We start from the raw sequence: 14,725 nt of genomic DNA on the forward strand, positions 1-14,725 counted from the left end.
GCAACTTTTCTCAGTGTCAGCCAACAGCGGCTGGATGGACATTTTCAGTCCTCTGACACACTTTGTGGTTCCACCCTATGCACTGAGCAGACAAGACTGCCCACACCCACTGCCTCTGAATCATCACACCATCCTCAAGAACTGCTATTATTAGCTCCTTGTACAGGAGGAAATGGAAGGGAAGTGGCTTGCCCAAGGTCACACAGCTGGGCAGTGGCACAGCCAGGCTAGGAGCCCAGAGTGCCAGTTCTGGCACAGCCTCCTGTGTGTAGACAGGATGATGATCACCGCCCCACCCCCAGTCCCCCACAAGACCCCTGGACAGGAGTGGTGGCGGGTCACAGCTGTTTCTTCCTCCCTCTTCTACACCCACTAGTCTCCTGGCCAGAATCCAAGGCCTTGTGGGAAGTTCTTGCCCTGGTTGATAGCAGCCACAAGACAAAGGTTATATCCCTGGCCACCCCCTCCATCTGAGAGACCCAACTTCCGTCTAAACAAAACCAAAAAAACCAAGAGTGCTATAGGTTATATCTATTTAGTAGGCCTTTTTGTTTCACTTTTCCTTTTAGAGATTTACTTTCTTTAACCCAGACGATACACATCAAAAGCGCATTTAAAAAAAAAAAAAGGAATAAAGGCACCATAATTCTATCAGGAGTACCCACACTGTTCTTTAGCCAAGATCTGTGCCAGCATTTTCTTTCCTCGTCTACAGTCTGTAGGTGCCAGTTGGTTTCCTCTTCACCCCATTGCAACACCAGTCCCTTCCCTGCAACTCCCAGGTAAACTGGACTTTGGCTTGAAGGCAAGGCCCTCCTCATCCACTGTGGTGTCCCGACACTTCTGAACCCTGCACCTGCATCCTGAGCCCATGATAGAGAGGAGGAAACAAGGCCCAGAGAGGCGAAGGGACTGTCCGTGGGAACACAGCCTGAAGCAGCCACGGATGAGGGGGATGGCCTTCTGAGCTTCCTTTCTTTTCTGTCTGCTGCCCTGAACCCCCGCTTTGGCCCTGCAGGGTCTGGCCTCAGACCTCTGAATCTCTATCATCGCTTCCCTCTTTCCTTTCCTCCCTTCTCTCTTTCTGCTTCACCCTCTCCTTCGTTCCATTTGCCAGAATAGTCTGTAGCTGGCCTATACCGGACTCTGCAAGTAAAACACAAGACAGATCCCTCAGGGCCCTCAGAGGACCACGTGAAGAATCCCTCACATGGCTGTGTATTGAGAATGATGATGAATCCTATCTTGCAATGGATGCAAATGAGGGGGAAATCTAAACCCAGCTGGTCAAGAGGAGAGCATGTGCCAATGTCCTGTGGCTGATGGGAGCATGGAGTGCTGGAACTGGAGCAAAATGTTCAGGAAGTGCTCAGGGGCCAGATGCTGCAGGGCCAAGGGCCACAACTAGAGGTCAGCCTTGATCTCAAGGGCTGTGGGGAATGATTGATAGATTAGCAGAGGAGTGTTGACCTCAGCTTTGCATTTCAGAATCTTCTTTTGTTACCTAGGATGTTTGGGGAACAGAGTGGACATGGGGCAACCAACAAGGGGGGTGTCCAGACAAGGGGACATACCACTCTCACCATCTAGACAGTGGGTACAGGGCTCCCTAGGGCACAGGTGAGCATGTGGAGGCCCAGAGTAGGGCAGATGTCTCCAGGGCCTTTCTAACCCTCCCTCTGCGGTTCCCCCACTCAGTGCTGCGGTGTCTTGGCATCCCCACCCGTGTGGTGACCAACTATAACTCTGCCCATGACCAGAACAGCAACCTGCTCATCGAGTACTTCCGCAATGAGTCTGGGGAGGTCCAGGGTGATAAGAGCGAGATGATCTGGTAAGGAGAGCAACCCATGGTCCCAGGTAGGGCCCAGTGTGGTGGGTCCCTTGGAGAAAAACCTGGGAAGATTGCTCAGAGGAGGTCACGCTTGAATTGGGTTTAAAGATGAAAGTATTTTGATAAAGGGGATGTAGGCTTGGGGAGGGCTCTTTGGGTAGGGGGAACAGCATGAGCAAAGGCCAAGAGGAGGGCAGGTCAGCATGGAAGGGCATCAGGGAGGCTCTGCTGTCGGGAATTGGACTGGCAGGGAGCCTGGGCTTGATTCCAAAGGCTGCAGGTTATCACTGGGAGAGGGACATGCTGATGACCTTGGAGCAGAATGTCAGAGGGGGAGCAATTAGAGGCAGGGGTTAGCGGTGGTGATGAAGCCTGAACCAAGGGGATCCCGCAGCCTGGAAAATAAGGGGCAGCTGAGAGATAAGGAGGCACATCAGCCAGAGTCTATGGGAGGAGAGCAGAGAGGAGAGTTGGGGTGGTGCCGGGCTCAGCTTAGAACACAGGGCGTGTGGACCAGCCAAACTCTCCTCTGCTTCCCGACAGGAACTTTCACTGCTGGGTGGAGTCATGGATGACCAGGCCAGACCTGAAGCCTGGGTACGACGGGTGGCAGGCCCTCGACCCCACGCCCCAGGAGAAGAGCGAAGGTGAGTGGGGAGGGGCCCATTACCCAGATGAGCAGGCTGAGTCTTGGAGGGTGCTCACCTGCCCGAGCCCCTCAACGGGAGGGTAGCACAGCTGGGCTTCTGACCCAGGTCCTGCCCATTCCAGAGGCCATTGCCACATGCACATAAGCATGAGGATGGCGCTAGTATTTCATAATATGCTTTTTTTATCATTTGAAAAGCAATCCCATGCGTTGTAGGAAATAAAATATGGAGAAGATAGGGGGAAAAGCCAAAAAGCATCTGTGCTAACTTCCCTCCAAAAGAAGGATCATTAACATTCATATATAGCTTCCATTAATTTTTTTTTAAAGATTTATTTATTTATTTATACAAGCACTGGGTATAGTCAGAAGCGCGGGAGGGTGAGAGAATTCACCAGAGCCAGAGCGGGGAGCAGAGCAGGCAGAGGGACCGAAGTACACTGCTGAGGGGAGCAGGGGGCGGCAGGAGAGGTCTGCGCACCATATGGGACCCTCCTCCGGTGGCCGGGGAGCAGCCGGGGATCGAACCGGCGCTGCAGAGGCCGCAGGCAGCTTCGCAACCCAGCGCTCAACTGCTGCGCCACCGGGGAGGCCCAGCTTCCATTAATTTTTAATTATTTAGGGGTGTGTGTGTGTGTGTGTGTGTGTGTGAGAGAGAGAGAGCGAGAGAGAGAGAAAGAGAGAGAGAGGGAAGACACCAAGACAAAATTTGATGAAACCAAAAGGATCCTTTCTCAGAATAATATTTTCACTGCATCGACTAAATAATACCTGGAGTTATAAAGAAAACCAATTGTATTGAAATATAGTTATCACAACTTTTAAGAAATAAATTAAAATATACTAATATATGCTTTTTATAGCAGAATCTAATGGTAGAGCTAGTAAGTTCCATAACTCAGTGGGAGCACTGAGCATTGATGTTATTTCCAATTCTCTGCCTCAAATTCCTGTGGTTCTATGGGCGACAGGCTGAGTGCACCCAAGACCATGGCTTGTCTGCTTTCACAATCAAGGGGGGTGCTGTCAAAGTTTAGTGGAAATAAAGATGCAGTTTCTTTCCCTCCAAGTTCACGCACCCCTGAGCGCTATTCTCAGTGCCTGAGGGGGTGCACACCGGCAGCCACAGCCTTTTATCCTGGCTCTGTCGCTTCCCCAGATATCATTAGCATTTCTCTATCAGATAGCTGGCTGTGATTTGCATTTTAATTTAACGTTAGCGTGTTCCATCAAATGGATGTACTGCAGAAGAGAGCTACCCAGCCTCCAGTCCTCCACATTTAAATTGCTGGCCAGTTTGAGGCAGTTATAACCCCCCTGAGATAAACATCCTGTGTATGGGTTGGACATGAGTGCAGCTCTCAGTGTAAACAGTAGAAGACGGACTCCTCTCTCCAGTGTCACCTACAGCTCAGCCCCTTCCTTTCAGGGGGAGACTCTGAGATACACTTCTATTTTATTTCTCACTCACATAGCATTCAGAATTCATGAATCTTCATGAGGCAGATACAAACGTCACCCCCATGTGAAACCAGGGCTTAGAGCACGGAATTGACTTACCCAAGGTCACACAGCTAATAAGAGGCCGAGCTGAGATTTGAGCCCTAGAAGCTGGGCTCCGGTGGCTCCCTTCAAATTCTTACTCGATGCTCCCTTCCCTGAAATGGAGTCCCTGAGTCAAAGGGCTGTCTGGCCTCCAGGTTGTTTGCTACATGTGGTAGAATTATGGAAGGCTTTGGCGGGTGCCGCCCTCCCCACAGCCCAGGTCCATCATTTTTGCCTCCTCCTCCTCTCATCCCCACCAGGGACCTACTGCTGTGGCCCAGTTCCGGTTCGGGCCATCAAGGAGGGCGACTTGACCCCCAAGTACGACGCACCCTTTGTCTTTGCTGAGGTCAACGCCGATGTGGTGGACTGGATCCAGCAGGAGGATGGGTCCATGCACAAGTCTGTCAACCACTCCCTGGTGGTGGGACTGAAGATCAGTACGAAGAGGGTGGGCCGGGACGAGCGGGAGGACATCACCCACACCTATAAGTACCCCGAGGGTAGGTCCAGTGCCCCACTGCTCAACATCTTTAATAGTACCTTGCCCATCAGCGTCCCGTTTCACCAGCCCAGCAGGCATGTGTGTGTTTTTGGCAGCCTGCAAGCAGCTAATGTGTAGGTTCCACTCCTTTTTTTTTTTTTTTTAAGATTTATTTATTTATTTATACATGCACTGGGTACAGTCAGAAGCGCGGGAGGGTGAGAGAATTCACCAGAGCCAGAGCAGGGAGCAGAGCAGGCAGACTGATGAAATACACTGCTGAGGGAAGCAGCGGGCAGCAGAAGAGGTCTGTCGTGCCATGTGGGACCTTCACTGGCATCCAGGGATTGAACCGGCACCGCAGAGGCTGCGGGCAGCTTCGCAATCCAGCGCTGAACTGCTGCGCCACCAGCGAGGCCCTCCACTCCTTTTAAAGATATTGTTTAGGAACAGGTGCAAACAGAGACAGTAAAAGAGGATTATTTATTCAGGGAAAGAAGTCTCTAGTCCACAGAATTCAATTTGTTTTTTTTTTTTTAATTTTTTTTAAATCTTTTTATTTATTTTATTTTTTTTTATAGAGACATTTTTTTTATTATTTATTTTGTTTGTTTGTTTGTTTGTTTATACAAGCACTGGGTACAGTCAGAAGCGCGGGAGGGTGAGAGAATTCACCAGAGCCAGAGCAGGGAGCAGAGCAGGCAGAAGGACCCAAGTACACTGCTGAGGGGAGCAGCGGGCGGCAGGAGAGGTCTGCGCGCCATGTGGGATCCTCCGCCGGTGGCCGGGGAGCAGCCGGGGATCGAACTGGCGCCGCAGAGGCCGGGCAGCTTCGCAACCCAGCGCTCAACTGCTGCGCCACCGGGGAGGCCCCATTTGTTTTTTAAGCCTCATCTTTATGGTTGTTTTGACTCAAGCTGAAAGGGATGGTTGTATGCAGAAAAGGCAGGCATCTTACTTCATGTTTGAGGCTCATGTTAATTATGATGTTTAATAACAGTATTTATCAGTGAAGGGACCTTCAGCTGTAGCTGGGCGATGCCACATTTTTATTGCAATGTATTTGTACTATGGAGACTTGAAAGTGCAGAGGGGCATGGAGGGAAGGTTCTAGAACTGTGGTGTTGGTTTTTGCATGGTTCCCCATACAGCTGGGGAAGGGAGCATGAGAGTGGGTGGGGAAGTGTTAAATTCAAAAGAAATAGGCCAAGAGAGACTAAAGGATAATAAGATGGGCTCAATCAGATCCAAAGAAGAGGTTTCTTTTTGCTACTGATATTAAATCAGTAGAGGGGAAAATCAGTTACTTTTAAAATTGGATTTGAGTACATCCAGTGGCCAGTCCAATATGATAGATATTTTCTAGGCATCTACTATGTGTGAAGCTCAGCGGAGTTCACAGAGGTGACTAAGAAACCATGGCCCCTGCTCTCATCTGAGCCCCACACACTCCCGGGACTGACTGGGGGAGAGGAAGAGGTATTAAGTGGCCAAGGTCTGGCAGGAAAGGATAAAACAGAAGCAAAAGACACTTTCCCTGGCCTCAGAAACGTCTGGAGCTGATGGTTTAATGGAAGAAATAGAGATATATCCAGCAATGTTGGGGTGGGAGGGGGCTGTCAAAGGAACACAGGAGAGAGGTAAACAGAATGTAAAGAAGGAACCAGTCATTCCTGCTGCAGAGCTCAGCTGGTGAGAAGGGGAAAGGCTTACCGGTAGAAGTAATCCCTGTCAAATACTTTGGGGAGAGAGAATTTGAGTTGTATTAGTGTCCACTATGTACCAAGCATTGCTGTAGGCATTGCATGCAATGCAACAACAAATAAAGCCGTCTTAGTCCTTAAGCAGCTCAAGAGAGTAAGATTATGAACAGAAAACAGTCAGGTGAGTTAAAAACAACAACATGGTAGTCAATAGGCAGCTGTGAAACCTGAGAAGATATTGTGACTCGTTCATTGTGAGGAAGGAGTGGTCAGAGAAAGCTGCATGGAAAAGGGGTTATTGGGGGCAGGGTCTTAAGGGATGTAGAGGAGTTTGCTGGTGGACAGTAAATAAAATACCAGGACTCTGAGAAGCCAGCTTGTCCTGCCCCAGCTTCCTTCTCATTGATCTCTATGCCAGCCAAGGTGAAGCTCTCCTCCTGTTCCCCACAGGCTCCCCAGAGGAGAGGGAAGCCTTCGAGAGGGCCAACCATCTGAACAAGCTGGCTGATAAAGAGGAGACAGGGCTGGCCATGCGGATCCGTGTGACCGAGAGCATGAGCATGGGCAATGACTTCGATGTCTTTGCCTTCATCTCCAACAATACCGACGAGGAGCACCTCTGCCGCCTCCTGCTGTGTGCCCGCACTGTCAGCTACAACGGGATCCTGGGGCCCGAGTGTGGTGCCAACAACATACTCGAACTTCCCCTGGAGCCCTTCAGTGGTAAGGTCCTGTGTTCCTGGGGCAGTTACCACTGGCCGGCAACACGTGGGTGTGCCCTGAGCACCATGCGCAGTTTACCCCATGACACTGACCTGGCACGTGGGAGTCGTGACCTAGCGGTGTGGGCTACCCCTCAGGGAGGAGTCTGCACACACAGTAGGCATCACTATCTGGGCCCTTGCATGTTCATACACAGAGGTGGTGGAGATGCCCAGGGCAGGAATGGGCTGTGTTTAGAGTCTGTTCACTCTCCCTTTCCTCTGCTCTTACCTGTCAAGCCAGTAATGTTTCCTCTTCATTATTGTCTCTGCCTGAACCTTGGCCTCACAGGCTGGCATAGGGGGCACAGCTGTCAAGCTCCTAAGAGAGCCCGTCCATGTCAGGCAGGTGTCTGCGGCATCAACAGTGCCACTTCCTGGTGTCTCTACCATCGGGGCCCTTGTTCTGGCGCAGCTTCAGCCTAGCCCCTCAGTTTCCCTCATCACCCGGGCACATGTCCACAGCAGAAGAGCGTCCTTCCTTGCCTCGGAGACCATGAGGGGCCGGGCCTGCAGGAGAGGCAGAGGCAGAGGCAGGGGCAGAGGCTCTGTGTGTTACCTTCAGGCTGGAAGGTGGGGCTAGTCCAGGATATCCTATTGGGCCTCTGAGGCCAAATTCACCCTGAGAGAGTCTTTCACCCTCTGAGACCCCATGGTTGGCTGAGTTGCTTATTATTCTCTGATGATAAGATCTGGGGGATTTCCATGTGCTCATGGACAGGAAGCCAGGCCTAGGACCGCTGGACAGAATCCTTTTGCACCCACTCCTGCCTCCGTGCTCGGCTGCTTCATCCCTTCCCAATGCCGCCCCCATCCTTTCTCTTTCCTCCCTTATCCCTCCAAGTGGGTCACTGGAACACAGCCAACATGGCGGTGGTGATCTAGCCTAGGCATCTTCCAGAGCAGGGTAAATTGTCTGAGGAATGGCCACATACATTTCCTTCTCCCTCAACAACCAGCAGCTGGGCCCACAGCCAAGGCCATGGTCCCTGGCCTGTGGACAGCAGTTCTCAGAGATCCAGCCCCACCCTGGCCTTAGCCTTCTGGAAAAGTCAACATTTGGGGCCACATCCTCCGAATATTGAAGGACAATATTCTCCTTCTTTCCTGTGGAGCTGGTCAGAGTTTCCATTCTGTTCCACTAGAGTTGACCCAGGAATGTTCACTCCTTTTGGACAAAGGTTTGGTTTTCTTCCCCCCCCCCTACATCATCTGAACGAAGGTGGGGGCAGATCCACCCTGTGAACAAAAGGCCAGAGACTCTAGGGCAGCTTTTCCCGAGGAGGGCGGCTCGGACCACATGTGCACACGGCAGGCCTAGACCCAGACTCGGCCGGTGAGAAAAGCCCGTCTCCTCAGCTCCCACAGTCCTCGGGCGGACCTCATGGAGCCCATGTCTGTGGGTGCTGAAGGGACTCAGCATCCCTCGCCCTTGCTCATCTCCCTTTGCACAGTAAATGCAGGCCTCAAACCCTGAGCCCTCAGCAGACTAGACCATCTAGCCAGAACTGAATAAGCGTGTGACTTTATTGGCTACTATTTCTTTTTACCAGTTACTTTCTATTTATGGTCAGTGAGACTGGTTTGCTGCAAATAATGATGGAAAGTTTCCCTAAGCAAAAAAGGTTAAAACATATAAAGTGAGTGGAATGAAAGAAAAATGAGCAAATAGTGAACAAACAGGCTTGGAAAAGCCACGTGGGTGGCTGGAGTTTGGGAAGCACTGTCTAGTGGGGGAGGGAACAGATGGAGGGAGAAGAGGCGCTGGGAGGAGGTAGAGGGGTAGCCTGGGCTCCCGCGAGCCAAAGATGGCCCCTCCAATCCTCTGTCTGACGGGTCGGCCTGAGGAGCCAAAGGGATGGGCCCGCTTCTCTGTGACGGAGCGGACAACCGGGGCCTGGTGCAGCTCTGAGGATTCCCAGCCCCCATCTCCTCCCCGACTCCTGTGGGGATCTTGGCCTCAGAGTCTGAAAAGTGGGGCTAAAAATCACACTTGGCTTCTCTGCAGTGACAGGGATTGGCCCTGAGAGCTTCTACTCCCCACTTGTGGCTTTTGCTCTGGTCTTAGTTCTGTCTGGTGGGCGCTGGGTGGCCTGGAGAACAGAGAAGAAAAGGAGAAACCCTTGAGGTCCGGGGGTGAAGTGACTTGCCCAGAATCATCAGTCAGCATCCAGCCTCATGGTGTCTCCTGTTGATAAAGAGCAGAGGTTGGGGGCCTATTGGAGCCCCAGCTCTCCCCCCACCAGGTGTTCTGCCTCCCTCCCCTGCTCCTCCATAGGAACTCCAGGGCCAGGGCATGTGGAGCGAAGGCCTGCAGTCTGCCTGGCCATCACCAGCTGTGTGCTGCCCTTTCTGTGGCTCGTGGGGCTGCAGGAGGAGAGGTGGGGGCAGTGGTTCAGCCTTCATGAGCACCCTCCCTCTCCCCCTGCAGAGAAGAGCATTCCCCTTCGCATCCTCTATGAGAAGTACGCTGACTGCCTGACGGAGTCAAACCTCATCAAGGTGCGGGGCCTCCTCCTGGACCAGGCTACCAACAACTACCTGCTGGCTGAGCGGGACATCTACCTGGAGAATCCAGAAATCAAGATCCGGGTAAGAGGCAGGCCAGGCACCATGTGGGGCAGGGATGGGGCCCAGGACAGGCCCCACAAATGTAATCTCTACATACCTGCATCACAAGGTTGTCGATTTCTTAAGGTTCTTTAAACAAACAAACAAACAAAAAGTACAAGAATGTGGGGCTTGTAGCTTCTAGGAATGAATGCTAGAATCCCAGAGTGATAGGGTCATGGAATTTATGGATCTGAGAACCATGGGCCCTTAGAAGCAAAACTCCTAAGGCTGGATCTCCAAGCCCTGTGGCCCAAATGGGGCAGAGAAAGTTGGAGGTGTTAAGGACACAGAGTCTGAGTACCACTGCCTGGCTCAGTGGGGTTCCACAGGACCCGGGGGGTGTATAAAGTGCCTCCTCTGTTCTAAATCACAGACTGGGGAGTCAGGCTGATCTCTGCCCCTTCCTCACCGTGTTCCCAACCTATCTGAGTCCTGGTTTCTTTATGGGAATGAAATGCCTGACCACAGGGGTGTCATGAGGATTAAGTGAGCAAAATGTGGGAACCCCTATGCCTGGTTCATGGCCCTCACTCTCTCTTCCTCTGTGAGATTACCATTTATTTGAAACTGCTGCATTTGGGGTTCTGAGATGGTGGTTTTTCCAAGCAAATTGCTATGGTGATGATGATAAGAATAGTCCACTCTTATGGAATGCTTCCAGTGTGCGGCTATGGTGCAGGAACCCTCACAACACCCCCGTCTTACAGATGAATAAACAGGCATAAGGGGGCATGGTCACGGGTCCAGTCTAGGAAGGAAAAAGAGGCAGGTATCATCACCCATGTTTTCCAGATGAGGAAACTGAGGCGCAGACACAGTGACAGTGGCAGAGTCGGGCATGTTTTGTTCCACAAATATTGAGCCAAAGGGCAGCAAATGGACCCAGCTCACCGGTCCTTGCTTGCTTTGAGGCCCCTCTCCCTCAATCTGCCCACTCCCTCTTCTAGATCCTGGGAGAGCCCAAACAGAACCGCAAACTGGTGGCTGAGGTGTGCCTGCGGAACCCACTTACCGTGCCCCTGACCGGCTGCATCTTCACCGTGGAGGGCGCTGGCCTGACCGAGGAGCAGAAGGTGGTGGAGATGTAAGTGCTGCTCCTTCCTGCTTGGGCAGGCTGGGGGATGAGGGCAAATGCTCATGCAGGAAGGGGAGGCCCTTAGGCCTCAAACCCTGGTCCATAATCGCCTTCTCTCATCTCCCACATACCTGCCTGATATGCCCGTGTCTACTCCCAGAAGCCCCTGCAGCAGAGCCCACCCTGCAGCATCTCTCAGGGACCACGCCCACTTGGCTGCATCCTATGTAGCTGTCTTCCCAGACTTCCCAAACCTGAACACTTACACATCCAATCCCAGAGCACGCGCCTCCCAACCCTGGGTCCCCACATAAGCACAGGCAGCTATGCGGGGGTGTATCTTCATAGGTACGTGAGGACGTAAGTGAACACCCATGAGCATCCACATCTCATTTTCACTTTTTTATTGTAATGTAATTTATGTACGGGACACAATCACATGTGGACAGCTGAATGCATTGTCATCCATGTGGTCACCTGTATGGTCACTCACCCCCAAGCACATGGTCAACTTACACACACGTGCACACACACGTGCCCACACACATGCTCCACTACTACACATAGGAGGGCAGATGGCCCAGGTCCTCTGAGTGCATGGGGGCCACGTGATGCTCTTCAGCATCCAGCTGTGCATCCATGGCTCTCTGTTCCAAGCTCTCAGGAGTCACCATCTTCCTGGCTTGACCCCATTCCAGGGATCACACTAGGACCCCCCTCCTCACTCTCTTCCTCTGTCTCTCTCCACAGCCCCGACCCTGTGGAGGCAGGGGAAGAAGTCAAGGTCAGGGTGGACCTGCTGCCACCGCTCATGGGCCGCCACAAGCTGGTGGTGAACTTCGAGAGTGACAAGCTGAAGTCCGTGAAGGGCTTCCGGAACGTCATCATTGGCCCTCCCTAAGGGGCCCCTGCCGGCCCTGCCCTGATCAGCTGAGAGCCCCAACTTGACTCCAATCTTTGTCCCAAACTAATGAGCAAAATTTGCCCCTTCTTGGGCCGCAGGCCCCAGGGCTGGCATAGGATGCCATAGGGTTCTTCGGCATAGAATGTGCTTCTGGCCCATCTTGTCCCCTTGAACCTGGTTCCTCACCCCCCTGACCTAAAAAAAGTGTTCTGTGCCTCCCCAGTGGGAGGACTGGGCCTGGGGCTGGGGAGGATGGCCCAGCCTTGCTTTCCAGCCCATGTGTCATTTGGAACGCAACCAACCAGGCACCATATTGCTTGAGCTACTCCATAGTCTCTTGGAGCAAGTGAGAGAGAGAGAGAGAGAGAGAGAGAGAGAGAGAGAGAGAGAGAGAGAGAGAGAGAGAGGAGAATGCATGCACATGCCATTGGTTGGATCAAGGACGTCAGCTCCCTGGAGTGCTCTATTGCATTTCCCCACATAGTGCCTGGGTACCAGGTGTGGATGGGAAGGGTCCCAGCAATAGGCCAGGCCCAAGCTCCCTGCCCCATCCCAGCAGTCCTGGCCCGCAACCCACCAGCCTCCTCACCATTGTGAGACACCTACTATGTGCCTGCCTTCCTGTGCTTGCTGGTGCTCACTTGGCCACCAACCCATTTCATCGCTGTGAGAAACTGCAGAGTGAAAACTTTGCTGATGAGGAGGCTGAGGCTCCGAGAAGGGTGGTGGCCCACTTTGCAACAGACAGCTGGTGGATCTTTGCATGACTAAGTCAGGTGAAGGTGCAGGAATGGAGCCCAGGTCTTCTGATTCTGAGTCCAGTGCCCTGTTTGTGATAGCAGCCCTGAACTGAGGATGCCAGAGAGGTCAGCTGGGACCTGACCCAAAAGGACCTGGTTGGGACAAAGAAGTGGGGAGAGAATTGGAAAGGTCCAAGCCCAGGGTGCCAACAGACACTGTCTCCCCCTTTCTGAGACCTCAGTTTCCTCATAGGCAAAGGAGGGGTTGAACCAGCTCCTCGCTGAGGCCCTCCCAGCTCTGCACTTTTGATGCCTATGTGACCCAGCCTTGCAACTTATAGAAGTCCTACTTCTGGCTCCTTAGCGCCTTCAGTCACAGGCCCAGGATATTCCTGAGCATGAAACTATGACCGTGACCACCCGCCTACCCCAGCCCTGTCCATGTCCCCACCTGAATCCAGACATCTTTTTCAGACTCCAGTTCTAGAAAACAGCCCTGGAGGCCCCTGTTCCACCCACGAGCCTGCCTACCACAATGCCTAGACTTCACAAAAGCCTTAGCTGCCTGAGCTGGTCACTAACCCACAGGGTGGTAGCTTGGCTACTGCATCTGCAGGGCCAGGTCCGTGGACACAGCCCTTGCCTCTGAATCAGCTCAGGGAGCACATGCATCTTCATCTCTGATAACGTACCTCCCACCTGATTGGGCTTCCTCAGGCTGGAGAGAGGAGAGGGGACAATTCTTTATGTGAGCTGGGGTCATCTCCAGGGCCCCCCAGATCCTAGAGAGCAATTTGGGGGAAGTCACGCTGATGCACGTAGAACTTTTTGCTTTGCACAGAGAAGAATCACAAAATGAGCCGACGTGTGTATGTTCTATATAAATATAGCTTTATTTCTTGGTGGTTTATAAATGCTTTTGGATACCAAGCAGGCAGTAGATGTGCTTTTGAGCCACAAGGAGCAAACACTGAAATAAAAGAGTTTATTTTTCACATTCAGACAAGGTCTAATCTTTATGCTTTCAAAGGAGTGGGGTGGGTGAACTCACCCCGGGACCAGCATCGTCCCACCTAAGCCTTTCCTGAGTCTCAGTTCCTTGTCCAGGTCCAAACTGGCATTCAAGGCTCTACATGGTCTGGATCCATTGCCTGCCCCTTCCTTGAACAAACAATGTTTGGGCTTCAGTGAAATTACTATGTCCTTCCCAATGCCCTGAGTGTTCTTTTAAACTTCCTAGCTTTTGCAGTGTGTTTCTCTGACCCTGGAGTCCCTGCTCATTCCATAATGCTTGACACAAAAGTGGCTTCCTTTGTGAAACTTTCCTAGATTTCTGCTCAGAGCACTGGAACAGGGGCCAACTTAAACACTTAGCTCCATGTTAGTCTATCTGTCTGCCTCCCATCCTGAGATCCTCAAGGGAAGTCACCAAGTATCTCTTATGTAAATACTAATAAATGCTTAGCTGGTAAATCAGTGGGTTTCAATTCAATTCCCAGAAGGCTGGCTGTCCAGTAGTCTGAAAATGCAAGTTGTACATAGAATTTTTTATTTTGTTAGTGGCCACATTGAAAAGAGTAAACAGGAAATATGCTTTGATAAAGTATGTTTATGTAACACATTATTTCCAAAATATTAGTTCAACACGTAACCAATATAAGAATTATTAGTGAGCTATTTTACATTGTCATTTTCACAGGAAGTCTTTGAAATATGGTGTGTATTTTACATGGACAACCCAACTCAATTCAGACTAGGTGTATTTCTTTCTTTTTTTTTTTTATAGTTTTTTTTTTTTAAGATTTATTTATTTATTTATACAAGCACTGGGTACAGTCAGAAGCGTGGGAGGGTGAGAGAATTCACCAGAGCCAGAGCAGGGAACAGAACAGGCAGACTGACGAAGTACACTGCTGAGGGGAGCAGCGGGTGGCAGGAGAGGTCTGCGTGCCATGTGGGACCCTCCTTCCGTGGCCGGGGAGCAGCCGGGGATCGAACCAGTGCTGCAGAGGCTGCAGGCAGCTTCACAACCCAGAGCTCAACCGCTGTGCCACTGGGGAGGTCCTGAGACTAGGTGTATTTCAAGGTAGCCACAGGTGACTCCTGGGTACCATACCAGACGATGGAGGTGTAGACTGTGGTTCCAGGAGTAGATATCGTTTTTCTGACTGATGAAGCGTTAATAAATGTGTGCTAATTGGACAGATGATGGACAGTCTTTGTCCTCAGAAAACTCACATTAGAGGACAGATTGAAAATCAAATTGAGGGCCTCCCTGGTGGTGCAGGCGGTTGAGCGCAGCTCTGTGAAGCTGTCCACAGCCTCTGCAGCGTGGGTTCAATCCTGGCCGGCCTGTGAGAATCCCACATGGCGAAGCAGACCTCTCCTGTCTCGCCCTCTGCTCCCCTCAGCAGTGT

General features: G+C 51.7%; 1 protein-coding gene across 2 annotated transcripts in view; it reads left to right on the forward strand.

Annotated features, from left to right (window-relative positions):
- TGM2 (transglutaminase 2) overlaps positions 1-13,787 on the forward strand; it is a 31,824-nt gene extending 18,037 nt beyond the window's left edge. Inside the window, exons 7-13 of one of the 2 annotated variants that reach the window (XM_037495236.2) lie at positions 1,699-1,834; positions 2,378-2,481; positions 4,289-4,531; positions 6,666-6,938; positions 9,408-9,568; positions 10,537-10,673; positions 11,415-13,787. In XM_037495236.2, coding sequence (XP_037351133.1) covers positions 1,699-1,834; positions 2,378-2,481; positions 4,289-4,531; positions 6,666-6,938; positions 9,408-9,568; positions 10,537-10,673; positions 11,415-11,565 — 1,205 coding nt within the window. In that variant the 3' untranslated portion in view covers positions 11,566-13,787. Of the gene's footprint in view, positions 1-1,698; positions 1,835-2,377; positions 2,482-4,288; positions 4,532-6,665; positions 8,147-9,407; positions 9,569-10,536; positions 10,674-11,414 lie in introns of those variants that run through there. The other variant, XM_037495227.2, reaches the window with a different exon arrangement.
- The last annotated feature ends 938 nt before the right edge of the window (positions 13,788-14,725 follow it).

Source organism: Talpa occidentalis, unplaced genomic scaffold (assembly GCF_014898055.3).
Source record: "Talpa occidentalis isolate TD23 unplaced genomic scaffold, MPIMG_talOcc4v2.1 talOcc4.10, whole genome shotgun sequence".
Lineage (NCBI taxonomy): Eukaryota > Metazoa > Chordata > Mammalia > Eulipotyphla > Talpidae > Talpa > Talpa occidentalis.